Below are 19803 nucleotides of genomic sequence, written 5' to 3'. Positions count from 1 at the left end.
GGAAGAGTTTGGAGCTGAGGTCAACAGCAGACGTACGGATCCCCAGGGGTTCCATCTAAATCCTGTTCTCTTTATCCGGTTTTCCATTCGGTTTTCACATTTGGAATGTTAGTTAACCTATATCCCTTCTTTTTAGCAATGACCAAAATCAGAGGAGCTTCGAATATAAACAAAAGAAAACATTAAAAACAACTTCCTTGAAAGCCCTAAACCTTTTAAAGTACAGGTAAAGGAAGAGGAGGCAGATGCTAACGGGAGAGCAGGATGATTACTCTTCACAGACACTCCTCTGTGTGGGAGGAGCCGCCCGGCACTTGGCCAGCGTTTGTCTCTTTAACGAGGTGAACACTTGGAGATCCGATTTCAGGGACACGTACAGCAGCCTCTCTGAAGGAACGTAACCGCAGGAGAAAGTGCTTTAAAAGCTATCAGGATGCATGTTTAATAACACACACACACACATTCCATAACAAAATTTTTAAAGTTTTTATTATTTACCTAAAAACAAATTTATCAAACATATCAATTTGCTTTGCAGAGCAATTTACATAAAAATTCATGATGTATACCAACGGCAGCATAGCATTATCCACCTTAGTTTGTGAAGCATTCTTTCCTACAGATCTCAGCAAAACGCAGAGCCAGTAGGGGAAATTCAAGCTTTCAGTTGGGGGCCTCTGGGGTCCTACCTGCTGGTAGTTCTCTCAGCAGAAAGCGGGGTACATGGGATGCTGAAGAGGGGAAAGCGGACCCCATTGCCTGTTAAGTCCCATCTGTCTCAGAGTTTGAAGCAACACGGGAATTTCCATTGGAGGAGGGTTGGCCTGCCGGCCTGGCCCTTCTCTCACACCCCCTCTACTTCAGCTACATTTCTTATGCATGTTCCTCAAAGCTGTGAAAATCAATACAACAAAAACTGACCTTTACTGCATTCATGTAACAGGCTATCAGGATCTCAAGGAGATCCACCTACATCGAGGATCAGTCTCAAAAACGGGGCATGTAAAACATAACTTGCAAAATGGTGTGTAAGGTCTGACAGCCTTCAATGCACCATTCAGACAGATGCAGCTGGCCACAGAGGACTTGGGGAGATACGTAATACAAATAAAGATCTTAACCAATCCCAACACTTTCAGAAAAAGTTTCACCTGTGGGGAAGTGGGGGCATGTGACTGGAGAGCAATGAAAGGAATTTTACACTGGATCTGAATTGTTACTAAAAAAGTAACTGACACGCACACACAAAGTGGCCTTCCTGGAGTACCCAAGACTCCCAGAGTTCTTCCACCCCTGGGGCTAGCTATATTTATGCACTCGCCCAAAGACCACCTTTTTCAAACACTAATACCTACCTGCCCCTGGTGGTAATGATACTGTAAGGGCTGCTCATTCCACTGTAGGATTTTACATTTTTTCTCACCATGGCGCAGTCTCTTTTTAGTTCATACCCAACAATCTAGCTGGGTTTTCTGTAGGGTGACTAACTCTTCTGTTTTCGCTCAGGACTGAGGGGCTTCCAAGGTTTCAGTTGTAAATGAGGCGGTCACTTGGTTCTCTATAGTGTTCCAGGAGATATTAATTACTGCTGGAGGTTTTCCTAAATATACAAAATCTCAAGAACAAGACATAAACCAAGAAATGCACCTGGGAGACACATACATTTTTTCCATATGACCCAATGCTCTTTAACAAGTCCCCAAATCTTCAACAGCATTGTCCACTGAGCACAAACTAAATTCTAGTTTGCCAATTCCGCTTTATCAAGACAAGGAATGAGGAAGCCGTTCCTTTTCAGAGTCCTGAGACAAGTGCTAGGATTCCTAACCCTGAGTATTTCATAGCTAGTTCATTCCCTAGGTCATACCCTGGATCACTCAGAATTTTAAAAAGTCAACATACACATAGGTGTAAAGATAGGAAAGGAGGTAGTGGCCCCAGCCAACAAGCATTTTCCAGAAACTTCAGCTCCACTGTTAAAGCAGCATAATATTTAAAAAAACAAAGAAGAAGAATTCACAAAGCAATTGAAATGGAGCATCCGCTTGGAGAATTAAGAAGACAGGGTGCTCCTGAGACAGACTTCCAAGACAGCTTCTTTGAAGTGCTGTGTGGGGTTAAATACTCTTCAGCGAAGAGGGTCACAGGTAAGGGCCCCGTGAAACAGCAGTTCTTAATATCATTTTTATCTTCCCTTAGGATAATATACCCCAAAATACTTTGCATCTATAAGATGTATACACCACTGCAGTTCATGAAACACAGTCTGCTGCCCAATACATATCCGCGTTGCACGGCTAATGAAATGTCAAACCCTACTGGGTACATGGCAGCGGAGCTCCACAGCAAGGCCTCTGAGCAGAACGAGGTAAATCTTCACTGTTAGCTACAAAGAGCACTGCATGAAAGTGTGTGCAAGATGACTCCAGGAGGTTTTCTTTTTAAGTTTGTGTATATTTACAGAAAAGTGAAATGTGTTAGAAGAATAAACACCCCTTCTTGTGGACACTTTTAGAGAGGAGAATTTGGGCTGGGAAAAAAGGGGATGCTTTTTATTTTTTTTGCTGTTCTCTACTGTTTGTCTTTTCTGTAGTTAATACATATGACTTTAATATTAGAAACTTTTTAAACATTAAAAAATGATGTTTCAGTGCTCACTGCTCACTAAGCTTGATAAAGGCTGAACTGTGTAATGTAGGGATACAGCAGGCACTTGCTAGGTGCTTGTTGAATGAATTTAAAATATCCATTAGAAAAGCAGGAGCACATATTTGAGAGCTACGCAATCTTCTGCTGATCCTGGGAGTAATAGTAAATGTCCCGTAGTATGAGAAACACCCTGGAGGTGACGCCCCAGTCTACTGCTGTACTTTCTCAAAACCACAAAAATGTAAGTGATCAGGTTTCCTTAAGCAGGTGGAGGTCTTTGGGATTCTATAAATAGAAGCATTTGGAAAAAGCCAAGTAATTTTAAGGCCCTGTCAAACTATAATTGGCACGAGGAAGCATAGAACAGATGAAATAAGCAGAAACAGCCCAGTGAGTGTGCAGTGCCGTAGTCAGCTCCATCCTGCTTCCAGTGGTGGGTCCTGGCAGTGCTCTCCAGCCTGGGAGTCCCCGGCTCCTCCTTTAGTGTCGCCATGGCTGATCACTGGACAGCCAAACAAACAGAGGAGCGTGGCACAGAGGAAGGGAACAGATAGTTAAGTACTTGGACAGAAGGGCAACAGTTCAAGTATTAAGATTTATGTTCCTTAATTTCTTCTTCTTTATGCGAAGAATTTTAGCATTTCTAAAGAATGAGGGTCAAAAAGACACAGAAACAAGAAAACTTAACCATTACTTAGACATTACTAGATTGTAGGACAGACAAAAATGTCCCATCCGAGAGTAGCTCTCATGTTTTTTGGCTCAAGAAAATAGGAAGTTTACTAACTGGCTTCCAGGGAAGGCCAAGGAGAGAAAACCAATGTGAAGGAGGGCGGGGCAGAGGGGCCCACACCAGGAAACCGCTGGCAGGTGGGGATGGGCCTCCCCAAGGCTACAGGCACGGCTTCAGTCAAAGATTCCATTTCCTTCACTCAGCAAGTGTCTTCCGCAAGAACGGCAGCTCCTACATACATTAATACATTTCTTTTATGTGTGAGGCTTCTTCAATTTACATCTTACTTCCCTGAGAAATGGCACAGACATACCTACGAGCAGTCATCACTCTAGTCAGTGTCAATACTGAAAGGCAAGTTTTCTCTGTCTTCCAGCAAGACCTAATCTACAACAAATTAAAGAGCGCATTTCAGTAAATGTAAACACATCACTTGGTCGATTTTCACAGTGATCATCAATGATGGCAGTCTATAGAACACAAGAAATGCAAAGCCACCCTTCCTTTTGAAATAAGCTCATCTGCCAATCAGATGTCACTGATTTTCCATGCTTGTCTCGCCGCAATTCTCCTCAACCGCTGAACTGAAATCTCCACTTCTGAGTTCCTCAAAACAGTAAGAGGTCAGTCAACTGGATGCTTTCACTAAAGTCAAATATTTACAATGAAAATCATTTGTCTTGGGTGGGTGCAGTGGCTCACACCTGTAATCCCAGCTACCAGGGAGGCTGAGGCAGGAGAGTCTCTTGAACCCAGGAGGCAGAGGTCACAGTGAGCTGAGATCGTGTCACTGCACTCCAGCCTGGGAGACAGAGCAAGACCCCGTATTAAAAAAAAAAAAAAAAAGAAAAAAAGAAAAAAAAAAAAAAGAAAACCACTCATCTTGACATTTTTCATTCTTGAATGGAGGAATGGCGGATAGATCTGTGGTAATCTTCTGGATTGCTGATGTGTTCTGGTAAATCGTAGCCCCTCAGGAAATGTCCACTGTTTTGTTGAGCAAAATAATATAGTTGTCTGGCTAGCAGAGGTTCTACCTTTAATAAGAGATTTTAAAAAGACATTACTGAGATATCCTGCAACTGGCTCACTATTAAATAGCGCTCAGATTCTAAGGAGACACTAACTTAAAGCCCAAAGTTACATCCTAGAACACATCAAAACATTTCATATTTTGAGCCATCTAAAGAAGCAATTTTTTGGTTAGTCCTTCCATAGATCAACATGTAAAAAAACAGCCAAAGTGACTTAATTCTGGGTTAAAGATGTTACTTTCAAATCAACTGCCACTTAAAATGTACATTTAACTAAAACTGCATCAAATCAAGTAAAGTGATCAAATTAAAAGGAAGTCTGAAGGAATCTGCAGGGTAATTTAGGCCAATGATTTTGTTTTTCCACAACTGCAGTTTGAAAGAAACAAGGAGCTCATCCTGAATGATTTGATTTCTAGGTAATCTGTATAGTTCTAAACCAGAGGTAAAAGACATAAAAAGTAAAGTTAAACAACAACAAAACTACTATTGTGGAAAAAGAGAAGTTAACTGGCCTCAAATTTATCCTGTCTGGTTATTAGCGTGGATCACACTCACCAAAAAACAAAAACGCCTTAATGTTCAGCTTTTCCTGAATTTACAGCATCTAAGGCAAGCTGAATGCTCTCCATCAGTCATGATATTAGAGTCTATATTTTATATATAACAACTTAAGCTAAACTCCTAAGTACCTGAAATGAATTAAATTAATAATTTTTAAAAGTGGAATTCATAGGTGTACACGTGTGTTTATTCATTTTATGGACCACACAGCCTCGTCTTCAGCATGAGGGGATCATCTGGGGATCCATCTTTCCCTGACTTAGAGGACAGTGACTTGCATCATCCACGTCACACGTCACCCTTAAAACTGGATTGATGTGATAGCTGAGCTGATCATCAACTTCTTTTTTTTTTTTTTGAGACAGAGTCTCACTCTGTCACCCAGGCTGGAGTGCAGTGGTGCAATCTCGGCTCACTGCAAGCTCTGACTCCCGGGTTCAAGTGACTCCCTTGCTTCAGCCTCCTGAGTAGCTGGGATTACAGGTGCACACCACCATGCCCGGCTAATTTTTGTATTTTTAGTAGAGAGGGGGTTTCACCATGTTGGTCAGGCTGGTCTCGAACTCCTGACCACATGATCTGCCCACCTCGGCCTCCCAAAGTGCTGGGATTACAGACGTGAGCCACCGCGCCCAGCCGATCATCAACTTCTTAAATGCTGCTTATCAATGACAAGTTTATTTAGTCATTTAGCAATTCCTGTTATTAACAACGTATCAGTTATTATTTCAACAATCATATCAATTATTAAGTCAATCACTGGAAAGAACTCATGAGAAAACTCCTGAGTCTAGGGGATTATATACTGGTTGGTTGGTTGGTCTTTGTTTTTAAAATCAAGAAGGGGGGTTGTATGTTCAGGATTAAACCATGTTTCATTTCAGTTCAATGAGAAACAGCATCAGAGCTAGAATATGATGGGAACTTTGATGTTAGGGGGTGTAATTTTACCTGGTATTGCTCAGCATGCAAGCCTATTAATAATGCTTGCAAGTATGTAGCAATGTGAAGTTTTCAAATTCAAAAGGCTTAAGGGTTCAAGATTCTGTTTTCCATGGCAAATTAATGCTTCATGTTATCTATAGAAACTTTTTCTCATAAAAAAGAAAACTCTAACCCTAATCCTAACCCTATTAACCCTTTAGCGTTACTTGCCACAGTTGAACCCATCTTGAACTATGCTAGAGAACATTACGAGAGGGTCTGATTTGCTTGAATTCCTTGAAAGATTTAGCCTCTTTCAAATATCATATGCGCAACAATTAAGTAATTTCTAAAATTCCAGAAATACAAGAGGTGCTAGGACACATCTGCAGAGACCTACAAAATGCCTCCAGGGAATGGATAGTTTCCCATTTGGGAAAAGCTTTTCCACTGAATGAAGATCCACTAGCTAGATATAGCATTCTTAAAGTAATCTTAACATGGAGAATTTTAAAGGGCAGCTTTTACCATCAATCTTTTTCAATCCCCATAAAATGGGAATATGACAACTTTCCTGAAAAATGAAAAAGATGGGGAAAAAGGCACCCTCCTTTGAGGCTGTCCTCCCTGGTTCTTTGATGAGCAGATCTCAAGTCTGGGAGGAGCACGTGGGTCCTCAGGCTGTGCTGCTCATTGGACCATGCTTCCTCCCTCACTAGTTTAAGGGTTACGCTTATTTTTCCAGGTCATTTGACATTTCCTTTTCATTTGGGACTTTTCTACATGAAACTCTGGCCTTTACAAAGAACAGGAAGCCACTACAGTAGGAGTGTAACTGAGGACTCACGTGAGCTGTGATGAGCTTTCTTTGCCTCTGAGGGTCTGGAAACTCCTCTCCAAAGCACAGAGTCACCTGGAATCTTGGCAGGGAGCGGCCGTGGTGAGCAAATGCTTGTAGCTCTGCAGAAGCCCATAAGAAAAAGACCATGTTCAGAAACCCTCATCACCGAACACACCAGGTTAAACAGGAAGCAAGAGCTTACTGTGATTCTGAACACTGCAAGAGGAATGAGCACTCTTACTTCCCTGAGTAGGGCTCTTGATGTGAACATCTCAGATACAAAATGGCATGTATGCATTCCTTTGGGTGCTTCCCCCCAGGGCCCTCGGTCTCCCTCGATTCTTCAAGAGGAACTAGTCGACAGCTAAAGAACGCTGCTTTGCAGCACTGGACCCGCGAAGATTCAAAAGGTAGTAGACCGCAGTGAAGTTGGGAGATAAAGAACAAGAAATGTAGTCACGCAATGGCAAAAGACCAGTTTATGCCATGGACAAGTTTTCACTTAAAAAATCAGAATGTTTTGACATCCCAGGATCATTTTAGAACCTCATCCCTCACTACAGAGCCCACATAATCCAGTATCTGTGCTACTGCGGACACCCACGTAACTCAGGCACCACCGAAAACGTGTAATGTCAACGTGGCGACTGAGCACCAGCCATAGGCAGCTGAGTCCCACTGTCACTACGCCTGAACTGTGTAACTCTGAGTAGACGTCTTGCCTGTCTCCAGGGACAGAAGAGTAACTTGACTTGAGAAGGGGAGTGGGGCAGCCGCCCGGCCTCCCGCTTGTTGATATACACATATACATCCTGAAGCCAGCACGCCTACCCAAAAGATACAAAATGGACTGGAACATTGTTGGAAAGATAAGTGCCCATCCCCTGACTTTAGCCCATGCCCCCCTCCGCCGTACACAAGACAAATCTTCTGCCGGTAGCTACAATAAAATGTCATGCCCACAAAAGAAACGAGTTGACACAGGAGCCGCTAAAGCTTCTGCAGAACAGATGCGTCCTTATCAGATACACACCCTCGGGCTGGGCCCCGGGGGCTGTCCCTAGTGTTGTGCAGACCTCAATAGGAAGAGATCAGAGATCTCCACTGTTCTCTTCAACTGAACAGAAGTTTCTAGCTAACTTACAGGACTATTTGACTTCCTGCTTTTTTTTTTTTTTTTCCAGAATTCAAATCAAACCCAAATGACTTAGTCAGAATGTGTAAAATACATTCACACTGCCGTGATCTGAGACTACACCTACACAGGCTAATCAGAATGGCGAGTTGGCACAATTCTCTGAAAAAGCATGCCTCCAACCCTAGATAACATGAGAGTGTTTGGTGGTAATCCTTAATTATGCAGAAGCTGGTCGGCACAGCCGCAGTTTTTACGTTCACAGCATCCTCCTTGAACCTCAGTGAACACTTTGAGGTGAGAGGCTGCAGTGGGCAAAGAGCACAGCCCTTGGTTACAGAGGAAGGAATGAAAGCCAAGACCAGCTCTTGCTCACAGATTAACAGTAAGTTCTAGGCACGCAAGTCCACAGCCCCAGGACACTCACAGGCGTCCACCCCCCGGCCTGTGCCATCTCCTGTGACTCAAAGTACACCTTCCAGCTTAGTCACCACAGGGGCTCTACCTCCCTAAAAACGTCCAGGAAGAGGCACTCAGAGAAGCCAGTGCCAGTTCCTTATGACACTTTCATTAGAAAGCCCTCACCTTGTGGTATCTTCTGAATCCACTGGCACCAAGGTCCAGAGTCTTCAGAAATCCAGGCCCACTGGGCCTTAGCCTTCCTGGCCCATGCGCAGATACAGGAGATGCTGATGGGGGGTCCCCCCAGCTGCCCTTCCATTTCCTTGGTCCCCCATGAACACCATGCCCAACCCCAAGAAGGACGAGACTGCCCTGGCCGGGGCTTGGGGATGGTTCTGCCCTTAGAATGAGAGGTGTCCAGCCCCAGGTGACTTCCTCACTTGCCGCCGCCTCAGGGAACCAGCATAGTTCTCCCTCTTCCTATTGTCAGCCTCTGTGTGAGCTTAGTTATTTTTTTGTCGGTGGGGCAGGAATGGAGTCTCGCTCTGTCTGGTGCAATCTCAGCTCACTGCAACCTCTGCCTCCCACAGGTTCAAGCGATTCTTGTGCCTCAGCCTCCTGAGTAGCTGGGACTACAGGCGCCACCACCACGCCCAGCTAATTTTTGTATCTTTATTAGAGACGGGGTTTTGCCATGTTGGCCAGGCTGGTCTTGAACTCCTGGCCTCAAGGGATCTGCCCGCCTCAGCCTCCTAAGGTGCTGGGATTACAGGCGTGAGCCACCACACCTGGTCTGAAGCTTAGTTATCTGGGGACATATTTGCTTTGGGCACCAAAAGAAAATCTGGATGAGCTTACAAAAACTTGGGCCACTTACACCCAGAAGTACGAGCACATGTCAACAGTGCCAGAGCACACAGATGTGTCATATTTTTATTTTAAATAAGTTGAATGAAGAAGCACATTCAAGAAAAGGGGAGGTACATGAAAAATCAAAGACACAGGGGTTTCTGAAGGGGCTCAGGAAGGGACAGGGCTGGGAAAAGGCAGAGGAAGAGCTGGCAGTGGGGTGGCGGGTGGCGGGTAGAGCAGCCCCCTCCCACATGGGAGGCTCCCTCCACCAGGACAGCCCCACGAGGCCTGGGAGGAAGCCCAGCATGACAGGGCGAGGGCTTCACAGAAGCCAGCCAGAGGTTCACGGAGTTGTCATGAAATCCAAGGTAGAAAAACAAAACTCACTGGTTCTGAAAAATATGCTTAGAAATGTTCATATCACAGAGCCAACTCATAGCACTCTCCTATAACTTCTCCTGTGCAAAACCAGTACAGTCCACTCCACCCTCCGTCTCACTTGTGGGGCAGCATCTGCATGAGGGTGACACATCTCACAACCAAGGATGTTAACAATATGCTTCTAACCTTTATGATTTTTCTGGGAACCTGAAAAGTGCCGCCACATCAGCAGACATGTTTGTCGAGATCACAGTGCAATAAAACGGAACTGTGTTAAGAGGTGACTGTTGAAAACCAGAATTGCAAGAGTAGCGCCTGAGCCACGGCCCACCTGGACCATCTGATCCGGACTCTCTGCCCACAACAGAGCCAGAGAGAAGATCTCTGCTGGAGTCAAGCCCCAAGCCCGGTGGGTGCCGGAGTCAACAGGAGGAAGACCTCATCCTGGGGTGGGAGGGACCCTGTCGTTTCTGACCCCTGTGGCAGGCGGGCCATCACCACCTCCATTCTAACAGATAATGAGGTGCCTTACCTGACAAAAACTGCTGTGTGTCAAAGAGCTTGCAGGTCTGGTCTCTCTCCAGTTTGTTGGGCCGGTCATTGCACAGCGCCAGGGGCCCATCCCAGTAGATCCTGCTCTGGCACAGTCTTTTCGCATAGAGCCCGTCAGGGGCCATCCAGAGGACCACGCCCCTCTCCAGGTGGCTCAGCAGCTTCTCAATATTTTTCCTCTGGCCATTGTCCTCTGGGTAGGGGAACAGGACCTGGTCCAGGTTGCTGGCATCATACGTATGTCCATGGGAGATCCGGCAGCCCTCGGGGCTGGACGTGGTCAGCTCCTTCACAAGGATTTCCCGGTAGTACAGGCAGATGTGCAGCCGGCAGTCTGCAAACACAGAGCTCCGGAGTCACTGCCGGGGGCCAAGGACACCACCTCGAGGCCAACGGCTCCACAGAGCCAAGCACCTGTGGTGGAACTCTAGTGTCCCACATGCTCCGTGGAGGAACAAAAGGTCTCTAGTGTCCCACATGCTCCGTGGAGGAACAAAAGGTTCCCACATCAACGAGGCCTGGGAAACGCCGCGTGCCCTTGTCTCCTCCAGAGACCCACAGGCAGCATGAGCTCGGTCAACACTTAGAGAAGTCCCGTGGAAAGAAACCCATTTAATTTGTCTAAACCAGCATATTACAAATGTATGTGGCCACCGACTCTTTTTTTAAGGGACGAGTGTATCTTTCATTAATTTTCTGGAAACGTAAGTTGAATTCCTATTATAGAGCATCACTATTAAGAACTTACTAAGTCTTATTTGCGAATGATGATGATGAAAGTGGTGATGTCATTTAAGTCATGTGTCACTGAATGAAAATTCATCTTCAAGCAAACCAATTTTTACTTTGGAGGAAATGAACCCTAAGTTTAATTTCTACTAGCAAAAAATATAACGGTGTTTCAGAAAGAAGCAAGTCGGTCCATAGACCTGAAAGGTCCCCAAAATAATATGACATCATTTAGGTAAAAAGCAAGTGTGTGTGTGTGTGTGTGTACATATATAAATTATATATATAATTAGGTGCTTAATTACTTATGTGTATATAATTTATATATAAACACACACACATACACACATTAAAGGGTAAGCACTAAGACCTTAATGGTGATTTCTGGGTGGTAGAAGGTGATGTTTTTATTTTCCATTTTTGTTTTTCTGATTTTTAAATTAGTTTTCCACACTGGATATGTGGTGTTTTTATCACAAAATTAATTCTTGTAAAAAGAAAGAAATTAATGAGAAAAGTACTCTAAAAATTCATGTAAAGTCTGCTGAATTTCCCACTGGGCTTTGTGTTTAAGTTTGAAAAGAACTCTAAAACTGCGCTCCCTGAAACTTTAAACAAGATGAATCCACTTACAAACATTTTGCTGATTTCAGAAACCTCTTTAAAATATCACCCATGAGTTGAAAGAACCAGGCTAGGTTTGCACAAGCTCCTCAGCCAGACTGCAGGGAAGTGGCACAGACAGGAGGCAGCTGCCGCTGGTAACTGTATGGAACCCCAAAATCAATGGGAATCACAGTTATCTAATAAATGTGCTCATGGCTGATAATTAATCTGTATCATGCATACCAAAAAAAGAAACCCACAAAACTATCTTATTCCTCAATAGCAGGTTTTGAGACTTAACCCACACCACTGTCTCAATTCTCTGCTTCAACACACTGTCTGAAAGCGAGTCAGACAGTGCGCCCCAAAGAGAGTGGGTGTTGGCCATTCGAGGTGATTCTCGGGGCAGGTTTCATTTCATTTAATGTCATCAGAAATCACGAGGTTGCCGAGATATAAATAGCTGTTTATTTCCTACTCTTCAGGCACCCACACAAGTCTTAGGTGTTCAAGACAAGGGTTTGAAAGTTTCTAAAAACAAACACAAGCCTTCCTGCTCAGAAGCACCTCCTCCCAAAGGGCATCCTCAGTTACTCATGAGCATCTCAGAAAAAAAGGTGCAAGCCTCATTCACAACTAGAAAGAGCTGGCAGGTCAAACTGCAGCTCCCCTCTGAGCAACAAAAGGGCCACAACTCCCGCCTCCCTGAAACCTTCAGAATTTAGTTAGTATTTTTCATCACTGATTTTTAAAGATGCCAGAGGGCAAGATGAGAATTCCAAACCTTAAGCTATTTGGTTTTAATATAAAAACAAATCCCATTTAAAAACCATCCAAAATATTATCTAAAAAATAAATATACATATAGCACGTATGCTTGGCTAGCCTAGAGGTGCCTTCTTTATAATAGGTAAGATCTCCACGGTGCAGGGATTTTTTTTTTTTTTAGAAATAAAACTTTAAAAATCAGATTGAATCCATATTTGTTTGCAAGCTATATTAAAGTTCAGAGGAAGACCAAAATATGTATTACTTTTAGGCACATCAGTGTTTTAGAGATGAGGGACCAGAACTAATGTCCCCAGGGAGCAGAGGAGGAGGACTTATTTGTGGCTCAACCTGGAAGGATGATCAGCTTCTCAAAATGAGAAGCCCTTCTACACTTCCAAGCAATTATTCCACATTGTGAGAATGTTGGCTGAAGACGGGCCCCTGGTAAAGGTAAAAGCACATTCCTAGAAATTCGGAGAGGTGCCAGTGAAGAAGCCAAAATGACTCCATTCAAGCCAGTGGCTGAAACAGTCAGCAGAACCACAAGCAGCGATGCCAGGTTTTCTGACCGTGCTCCTAAATCACTCTGGTCACCTCACACACAGGATGCATCTACATCTACTCCAGACCCCAGGGGGAGCAAAGCAAGTGTCTAAAGTCCCATCGAATCTGCCCAAAGATGACAGAGCTGGCAGCAGAGGCTGGCCTCCTGCAGTGCCTCCAGAATGAAACCCTGCACTCACCTGAGAGCGCCAAGGCTTCGGCAGACCTTATGCTTGGCTCTGTGGGGATTCCGGGAGCCTGGGACTCAGGTGGGGCACAAGCATAAAAGGTTCCTGTCACCTGGCAACCTGCATTTGCAAATAAAAATCAGATGATGTCTAGACAGAGCGTCCGACGCACTGCGGGGCTTCCTGGGGTGTGTGTGTGGAGTCTGGGAAGGAAGGGGCTGGCGCCCAATCACCTTCCTTCCCACCCACTCCCAGCACCAGTGACTAGCAGGGCACACTCTTGTGAGGCAAAGATGAGCTGGAGACCAAATGGAAAACCAAAGCTGATGGAGAAACGAGCCAGTGCGCAGCTTTGGAAGGAAACTTGGAGCACTCTGTCTGTAACAGACCAACAGGGAGACTGAGGCTCAGAGACAGATGACATGATTTGTCCTTGTTCACAAAGCGGGTTCACAACAGAGCTGAGAGTTCAGGTCTACTTGAGTCTATGCCAAAGAGCCCAATTAAAAACTAACAAATTGTTTAGTCCATTTTTATTTTGCTTGTCCCTTGTGGGTTGGGAGAAGACTGAGCCACGTTCCTGAAGACAATGTTGTATGAAACATGAATGGAAAAAGAATGTGGCACAGAACACCTGATCTTGCTGCTGCTTCATTTACTGTTACCGATGCTTCAAGACAGGTCTCTACCTACTCCATCACTTTACACAATTCTAAGCATTGCCTCTTTCCCATGGTTACTAATTCCACAGAGCCAGAGCACTGAACACAAGTCTGAATTTCAGGAACTAGTTTTATGTTAGCCGATTCTTCCACTACCATATCAGAAACCAGCCCTTGCTGCAAATCCCTCTTGAAAAGCCAATGCAACTGAATTCTGAGCTTTTTTGTGAACATGCCACTCAGTACAAACATTAAAGAGCGGTACACCTCTTCACTGCCCGCAGCCAAGGATAACCTGAACATGACTGGGGGAAAAAGGCCAAATTGCAAAGGAACACATATTCCTAAAACATCCAAAGGGTTCAGTGTGTTGACCTGTCTCAGGACTTCTATTTAAGTAACTAACTCAAAAGTCCTGAAGGCCTGAGTTACCGCATTGTTAGATTCTCCCTGCACCCAGCTAATGAGAGCTTCTGCTGAGGGAGCTCATTTTGATGTCTGGGGAACTCCTAAGGGCAGGGGACCACATCTAATCCAGAATCAGTAAGTCTCTCTGGGACCCAATGGTAGGTAGGCACCTGTAGAGACGTTTTATGTGTTTGCCATGGTATTTTTCTGTTCCTTTTTTAGTATCACCTCTAATACCAACAATAGCAACAATGAACACACCACTATTCAAGAGAACTATACCAGCTCAATAATCTCCCAGCATCCCTACTTTTTATTTATGAGTTTCCACAATCTCCTCTCTATATAAAAAGTGGGGGACTGTTTTCCACTGCCTGGAGTGATCTCTGTAGTGTTTAAATAAGATCCCATGAAGGGCAGTGCCTAGCATGGATCCTGAGAATAAACTTGGCTGTGGGATGCCACCATCCCACAGGAGTGAGAAAACCCTCCTCTCCCCTGAGCTGCACACGCAGCCTCTAAGAAGGGAAAAGAGCTTTGGTGCCGCCCAGGACAGACCAGGATTCACTGTGGCCCATGGCCAAATTAGCAATTAGCTCTTCTGTTTCCTGCCCTGGTATCCTCCTTACCATTTTCACAAGCTGGGCCTTGCCAGTGGTGACCGCGGGGTCCAAACGTCACGGGACATTGGTACGGGATTTCCGGGTGTGGCTGATCTGGGACGTAGTCCCTCCAGCTTCGGTCGAGGGGTGGCATCATGTAGTTGTGAACCTGCTAAAGGAGCGCAGGAGAGGCTGAGATAAGAAGCACTGGCATTGAGACGGGGGGTGCTCTTACAGCCTCCAAACTCCTCAGGGAATCTCTTATCAGACTGACAGCTGAAGCATTTTATCATCCGAAAAGACTGGAGTGAATCGTTCATCACACTAAGTGGAAACACCCACAGAGGATCATAAAGGACAATGGAGATACTTGTACTCTTTTATGTAAAGCTTCGTCATATGGCTAAACCTGGCACCAAAAGTACCACAGGGGAATTTGCCTTCTTTTACCCACCAAAGTGGATGAAACAAAGCTGTCATTCACATCAAGAAAGCCTGAAGAGATCAGCTGCCCTGTGGTTTCACATGATAAGGCACTACTTCCAAAATCTTCCACTTCCACAAAACATCTCTTTCCCAGAAGACCTGAGAAGCATATTCCAACAGGCAGACATGCCCGACCCTCCCCTACTTAAAACCCACACCAATGGCAGCACCGTGTGGAAAGTGAGACATTCCTTCAGTGACCTGGGGTTTTTCTGGGCTGTTGGACCACACAGCCTCGCCCTCAGGGAGCCCAGTGCCCTCCACCATACCTGGGCTGGGAGCGAGGGGTAAGGCGTTGTCATGGTGTAGGGGTGGCTCATGGACATCTGCGGGTCCTCCAGGGCGAGCTGCTTGGCTCCTACGTGTTTGGGGAAAAGGGAAATGGCACAAAGTAAAAACAGGAACTGACCTAACTAAATGTCAAATCTTGTAAAAATACCTGAGCATTTAATTCTTAGAATGCATAACACGGTGTTGACAAATAAGGTATTTTTCAGCAACTCTCTTGGGAAGTTATTTGTTCATGCTATTAAACTGATTTCTTTCTACAAGGTCTGAGTTGTATAGGACAGGTAGAGAAATACATGACAGATGGCATGCGAATGTGCCTTGTGACATAAAGGACCCCGCCAGCCAGATGTTTCCCAAGTGACGTCACCTGAAGGATTTGTTCCAGATGCAGATTCCTGAGCTCTCTTCCAGACACACTGGTCAGAATCTTGAAAAGAGGAGTCCAGGAATCTGACTTTTAACAAACACCTCAGCTGACCACGTTACACTTTAAAAGTTGACAGTTTTATTACCATGCATAGTAATGAGATATTCCTCTCGTTACTCCTCTTCTGCAAAATAGTTACTCATTAAAGACTATTAGATAAGTAAATTTTAACAAGTTATCCAGATTTCTTTTTTTCCTTTTTTTTTTTTTTGAAAGACTAACTGGAAAACACATATTCGATGCACACACCCCCCCATATACGTTGAGGCATACAGTGTGATTAATTCTCCTATGCTAAACCCCACAGGAATTTCAACTTGTGACCCACATAACTCAGGCAAGGAGGCTGGGCTTCACTGTGAGGCAGAAGGCAGGCAGGCAGGCAATACAAAAGGAAAGCTAGAAAGTGATGCTCAGAATGAAGTTAAGGTGCCTCAAGGATCTGGCTGCCTCTGTTTGGTGACCCAAATTCAGGAAAGCCCCTACCTTTCTTGGCTCCCTCAGGAACAATCCTGTACACTTTGTACGGGTCTGAGATGTCCAGCTGGCTCCGCTCAACCAGTTCCTCAAAGTCATTGCTCTTGTTCAGTGCGCATCGTAAACGTGTCTTCCAGGTAGGAGGGTCTGGCTTGTCGATGCCTTCTCGGAACTTTCCTTTAAACAGTGCCCAAGCCTGGTGGGAAAGAATGAAGAGAACGAAAAGTCAAAATACAGGTCTGGTTTATTAGCTTTCTTTTTGGAATCAGAGTCCTGCTCTGCTGCCCAGGCTAGAGTACAGTTGCATGATGATAGCTCACTGCAGCATCGAACTCCTGAGTTCTAGGGTCCTCCTATCTCAGCCTCTAGAGTAGCTGGGTCCTGGGCCTACAGGTGTTCACCACCATGCCTGGCTAATTTTTTTTATTATTATTTTTTGCAGAGACACGGTCTCACTATGTTCATAGGCATCCTTCCACCTCACCTTCCCCAAAGTGCTGGGACATGCTAAACCCAAAGTACAGATAGTTTATAAGGAATCTTGAAATTGTATTTTTAAAAGAAAGAATGGTACATAGGTCCTTTAGATTTACGCCGTTGCTCAAAATGTAAACTGAAAGACGCCAGCTATCCTCTAGGAAAATGATTTTCCATCTTGGACCCTATCACTGCCAAGTTGAAGACATATTTTCTGGGTATTTATAAAAGGTAGAGTGAGATGCGGAGGTTCCTTGAGGGGGCTCTACCCACCCAGTGTCTGAGGTGAGCTTGCCTAGGACTAAGGACAGCTGTGGCGTGAGCTGCCACCCACAGGAGACATCTGGATGGCCGCACAGCTGAGGCACTCTGAGAGCAAGTTCAGACCAAATTCCCGGAGGAAGTCCCCTGCCCGTGCTCTGCCCACAGGTGGGGGCTGGGCCCAGACGCCTAGTTCTCCGGGTAAACTGCCTTAGGGGAGAACAATCGTAACAGGGACACACGTGTGTGCACTCGCGCAAAGGGTAAGGGAGACAGATCCAGACAGAGGCCCTGAGTCCCACAGCGATGGGGGAAAGAGACAGACAGAGACACACACAAAGAGAAAGACACAGAGGTGGGAGCGCCCGAAGAGAGCTGGCAGGAGAGAGAAGAGGGGCTGCCCTCAGGAAAAACGTGCAGAGAGAGAGACTCACAGAGAAAAGCAGCGAAAGAGAAACAGAGCCAGTCGCGGGGAGAGACGCGCGCGGACGCACCGAGAGAGGGAGGGAGACCCACTGACGGAGGCGGCAGACAGGGACCCGGAGGAAGGGCGGGAGGCTTGCGTGGAAACGGGAACACACAGACGAGCAACCAAAACCCCTCAAGCCTTTGACCGCCCTTCCCCGGGCCGGGCCGGGCCTCCGGGGGTTTCCCTGCAGGCTCCACGCGCTCGGGACGGGCTCCCGGCTCCCGGCTCCCGGCTCCAGGCCCCGCAGTCCCGCTAAGGGATGAGGCCTCCTTTCCTCCTTCTCTGGCGCTGGCGACGCCACCTGATGCTTCCGCCGCCCGCCCGTCCGCCCCGCGCGGTCCCCTGGGCTCGCCGCGGAGGTGGCGCCGGGGACCCCGGGCTCTAGCGCTGGGCCCTCCCCGCCGCGCCCCCGCCGGCTCCCGAGGCCGGAGACCTTGAAGAGCGCGGCGTCCTCCTCGCGGTTGTAGTCCTGCTTGCCCGCGTGCTTCCAGGGGATGCGGAAGATGCTCTTCTCCTCGTTCTCCCACACCAGCCCGGGGTACTTGCCGCTGTCGATCTGGTCGATCAGCCACTGGCGGAGCTTCCCGTTGCCGCAGCTCACCGCGCTCATGCCGAACTCTCCGCCTCGGCCGCTGCCCTCCAGGTTCATGCCCCGCGTGCCGTCCGCGCCCGCGCCCGGGGTCCTCCGCCCGCTCTGCTCTGCTCTGCTCTGCTCTGCTCTGCGGGGAGAAGAGCTGCCCTTCAGCCACGAGGCACAGCACTCCGGGCACCCCGCCCCGATCCCCCGTGTCAGTGACCACGGGGCCCTGGAGTCTTCGGGGCTGCGAAGTGCGCGCGTGCCGTGTCAGGGTCGTCCGGGCCCCCGGAAGAAGGCAGCTTCGCGGCCGGCCCGGGCGCATCCCCCGGGCGGGCACAGTCGTCCGCCTTCCGAGCTCGAACCCCGCGAAGGCCCCTACCCGCCTGCTCTCCTGTAACGCACCCGCAGCCCAAAGGCTCCCGACACACGCCGCTCGCTTTGCACACTCTCCCCATCCAGCCGCCACCCCTCCTGGCCCTCCCTCCGCACTCACTTGTAGCTCTCGCTTCTCCTCGCTCACTCCCAAACCGTTTCCCGCCCCTTCCCCGCGACTCTGTCAGTTTCCACGCCCCTGGCGGCCTCCACGCGCGGAGGACCTCGCCTGCGGCCGGGCGTTCCAGGGGCGCAGCACCGGGTTCCTCCACCCTCCGCCTTCTCTGCTCGCATCCAGACCCTTCGCCCCGAATAGGACCCCCGTCCCTGCCCAGCTAGCGAGCATTAAGTGGGCTCTGCAAACAACAAGGGGCGCAGACGCGGGGGCTGCAGCCCAGTAGCGGGGGATGCCGCGCGCAGAGCGTCCGCCCGACCCCGGAGCAGGCGCGGGACAGCGGAGGCGGGGAGGGCGCGGGAGAGGGCGACGCCAGCTGCGGAGCCTGGGAGGCAGGGACCGCGCCAGGCCGGCTAGGCCACCGCACGCAAGGCTCGGGGCGACCCAAATGTGGAGCTCCTCCTCCTCCTGCGCTAGCGGGTGAGCGCCGCGCTGGAGGCCGCCGTGAGTTTAGGCCCCTTAGGAACGAACGAAGAGCAGGGGAAGGAGCCTCGGATTGGGGTCCACAGGGCCGGGGCTGTTTCTCGCGGGCAATTGTGCCGTCTTGTGTGGGTGCCTTGGACGGCCCCGCCTCAGCCACTCCTGGGGCCCCGACAGTCCCTTTAGCTCATCCCGTCCAGCTTGTGGCGACCCGCGTCGCAGGAGCGCGGAGGGCAGGCGGGGAGGCTCGGGCAGCGCTCTGGGAGGCGGGCCTTGGAGCCCAAACCAGCGCCCCCGGCTCAGCGCAGATGGGGTGGGAGTCGGAGCTCCAGGACGGGGCGCGCTCCCTTCCCGCTCCGAAGCCGGGGTACCCTGCGCTGCCCTGGAGATCGAACCTCTGGTTCGCGCTCCGGGCCCTCTCTGGTATCAGCCTCATACCCCTCCTCCTGCCCGACTCCAGGCCTTACCTCGCCCTGGACTCGGAGCTGAGGGCGCCGGTGGGTCCCAAGATCAAGCGGTGAAACTGAGAGTGCGAGGTGGGAAGGAGGAACTTTATAGAACTCTCTGGGGCGGGGCCTGGGGCGGGGCGGGGCGGGGCGCCGAGGCCCGTGGGGGCCGGGGGTTGGATTGGGGAGAGGGACTTTGCAAGCCGAGAGCCGGGGCCGGCCGGGCGGGCGAGCCCCGGGGCTCGCGTGAAGGCTGGGGGCTGCCGCGGCCGGGGTGGGCTTCCCGCGCCCTTGGCGACCCTCCGCGCGCCGCGCCCGGAGAGCGCACCTCCAGCCGGGCGCGCGCCGC

The 19803-nt window shown here is 48.3% G+C and overlaps 1 protein-coding gene across 3 annotated transcripts; it reads right to left on the bottom strand.

The window, feature by feature from the left end:
• Nucleotides 1-467: 467 nt before the first annotated feature.
• IRF4 (interferon regulatory factor 4) lies at nucleotides 468-19528 on the bottom strand. Of its 3 annotated transcripts, none has more exons than XM_009241387.4 (9): nucleotides 19476-19528; nucleotides 17898-18168; nucleotides 16267-16453; nucleotides 15332-15420; nucleotides 14604-14745; nucleotides 12917-13024; nucleotides 10048-10401; nucleotides 6752-6864; nucleotides 468-4419 (listed from the first exon to the last, which is right to left on the bottom strand). In XM_009241387.4, the coding sequence occupies exons 2-9, from the start codon at nucleotides 18111-18113 to the stop codon at nucleotides 4276-4278; spliced, it is 1353 nt and encodes a 450-aa protein (XP_009239662.1). In that variant the 5' UTR covers nucleotides 18114-18168; nucleotides 19476-19528; the 3' UTR covers nucleotides 468-4275. The 3 variants fall into 3 exon arrangements, with proteins under 3 accessions (XP_009239662.1, XP_054413096.1, XP_063581379.1); XM_054557121.2 differs by having other exon boundaries at nucleotides 14604-14748; nucleotides 17898-18183; nucleotides 19476-19527; XM_063725309.1 differs by lacking the exons at nucleotides 12917-13024; nucleotides 19476-19528 and having other exon boundaries at nucleotides 14604-14748; nucleotides 17898-18447.
• Between the last annotated feature and the right edge of the window lie 275 nt (nucleotides 19529-19803).

The sequence above is a fragment of the Pongo abelii genome, chromosome 5, assembly GCF_028885655.2.
Source record: "Pongo abelii isolate AG06213 chromosome 5, NHGRI_mPonAbe1-v2.0_pri, whole genome shotgun sequence".
In the NCBI taxonomy this organism is placed as follows: domain Eukaryota; kingdom Metazoa; phylum Chordata; class Mammalia; order Primates; family Hominidae; genus Pongo; species Pongo abelii.
The sequence above is the reverse complement of the archived record's forward strand: the minus strand, read 5'-3'. Positions and strand labels throughout refer to the sequence as shown.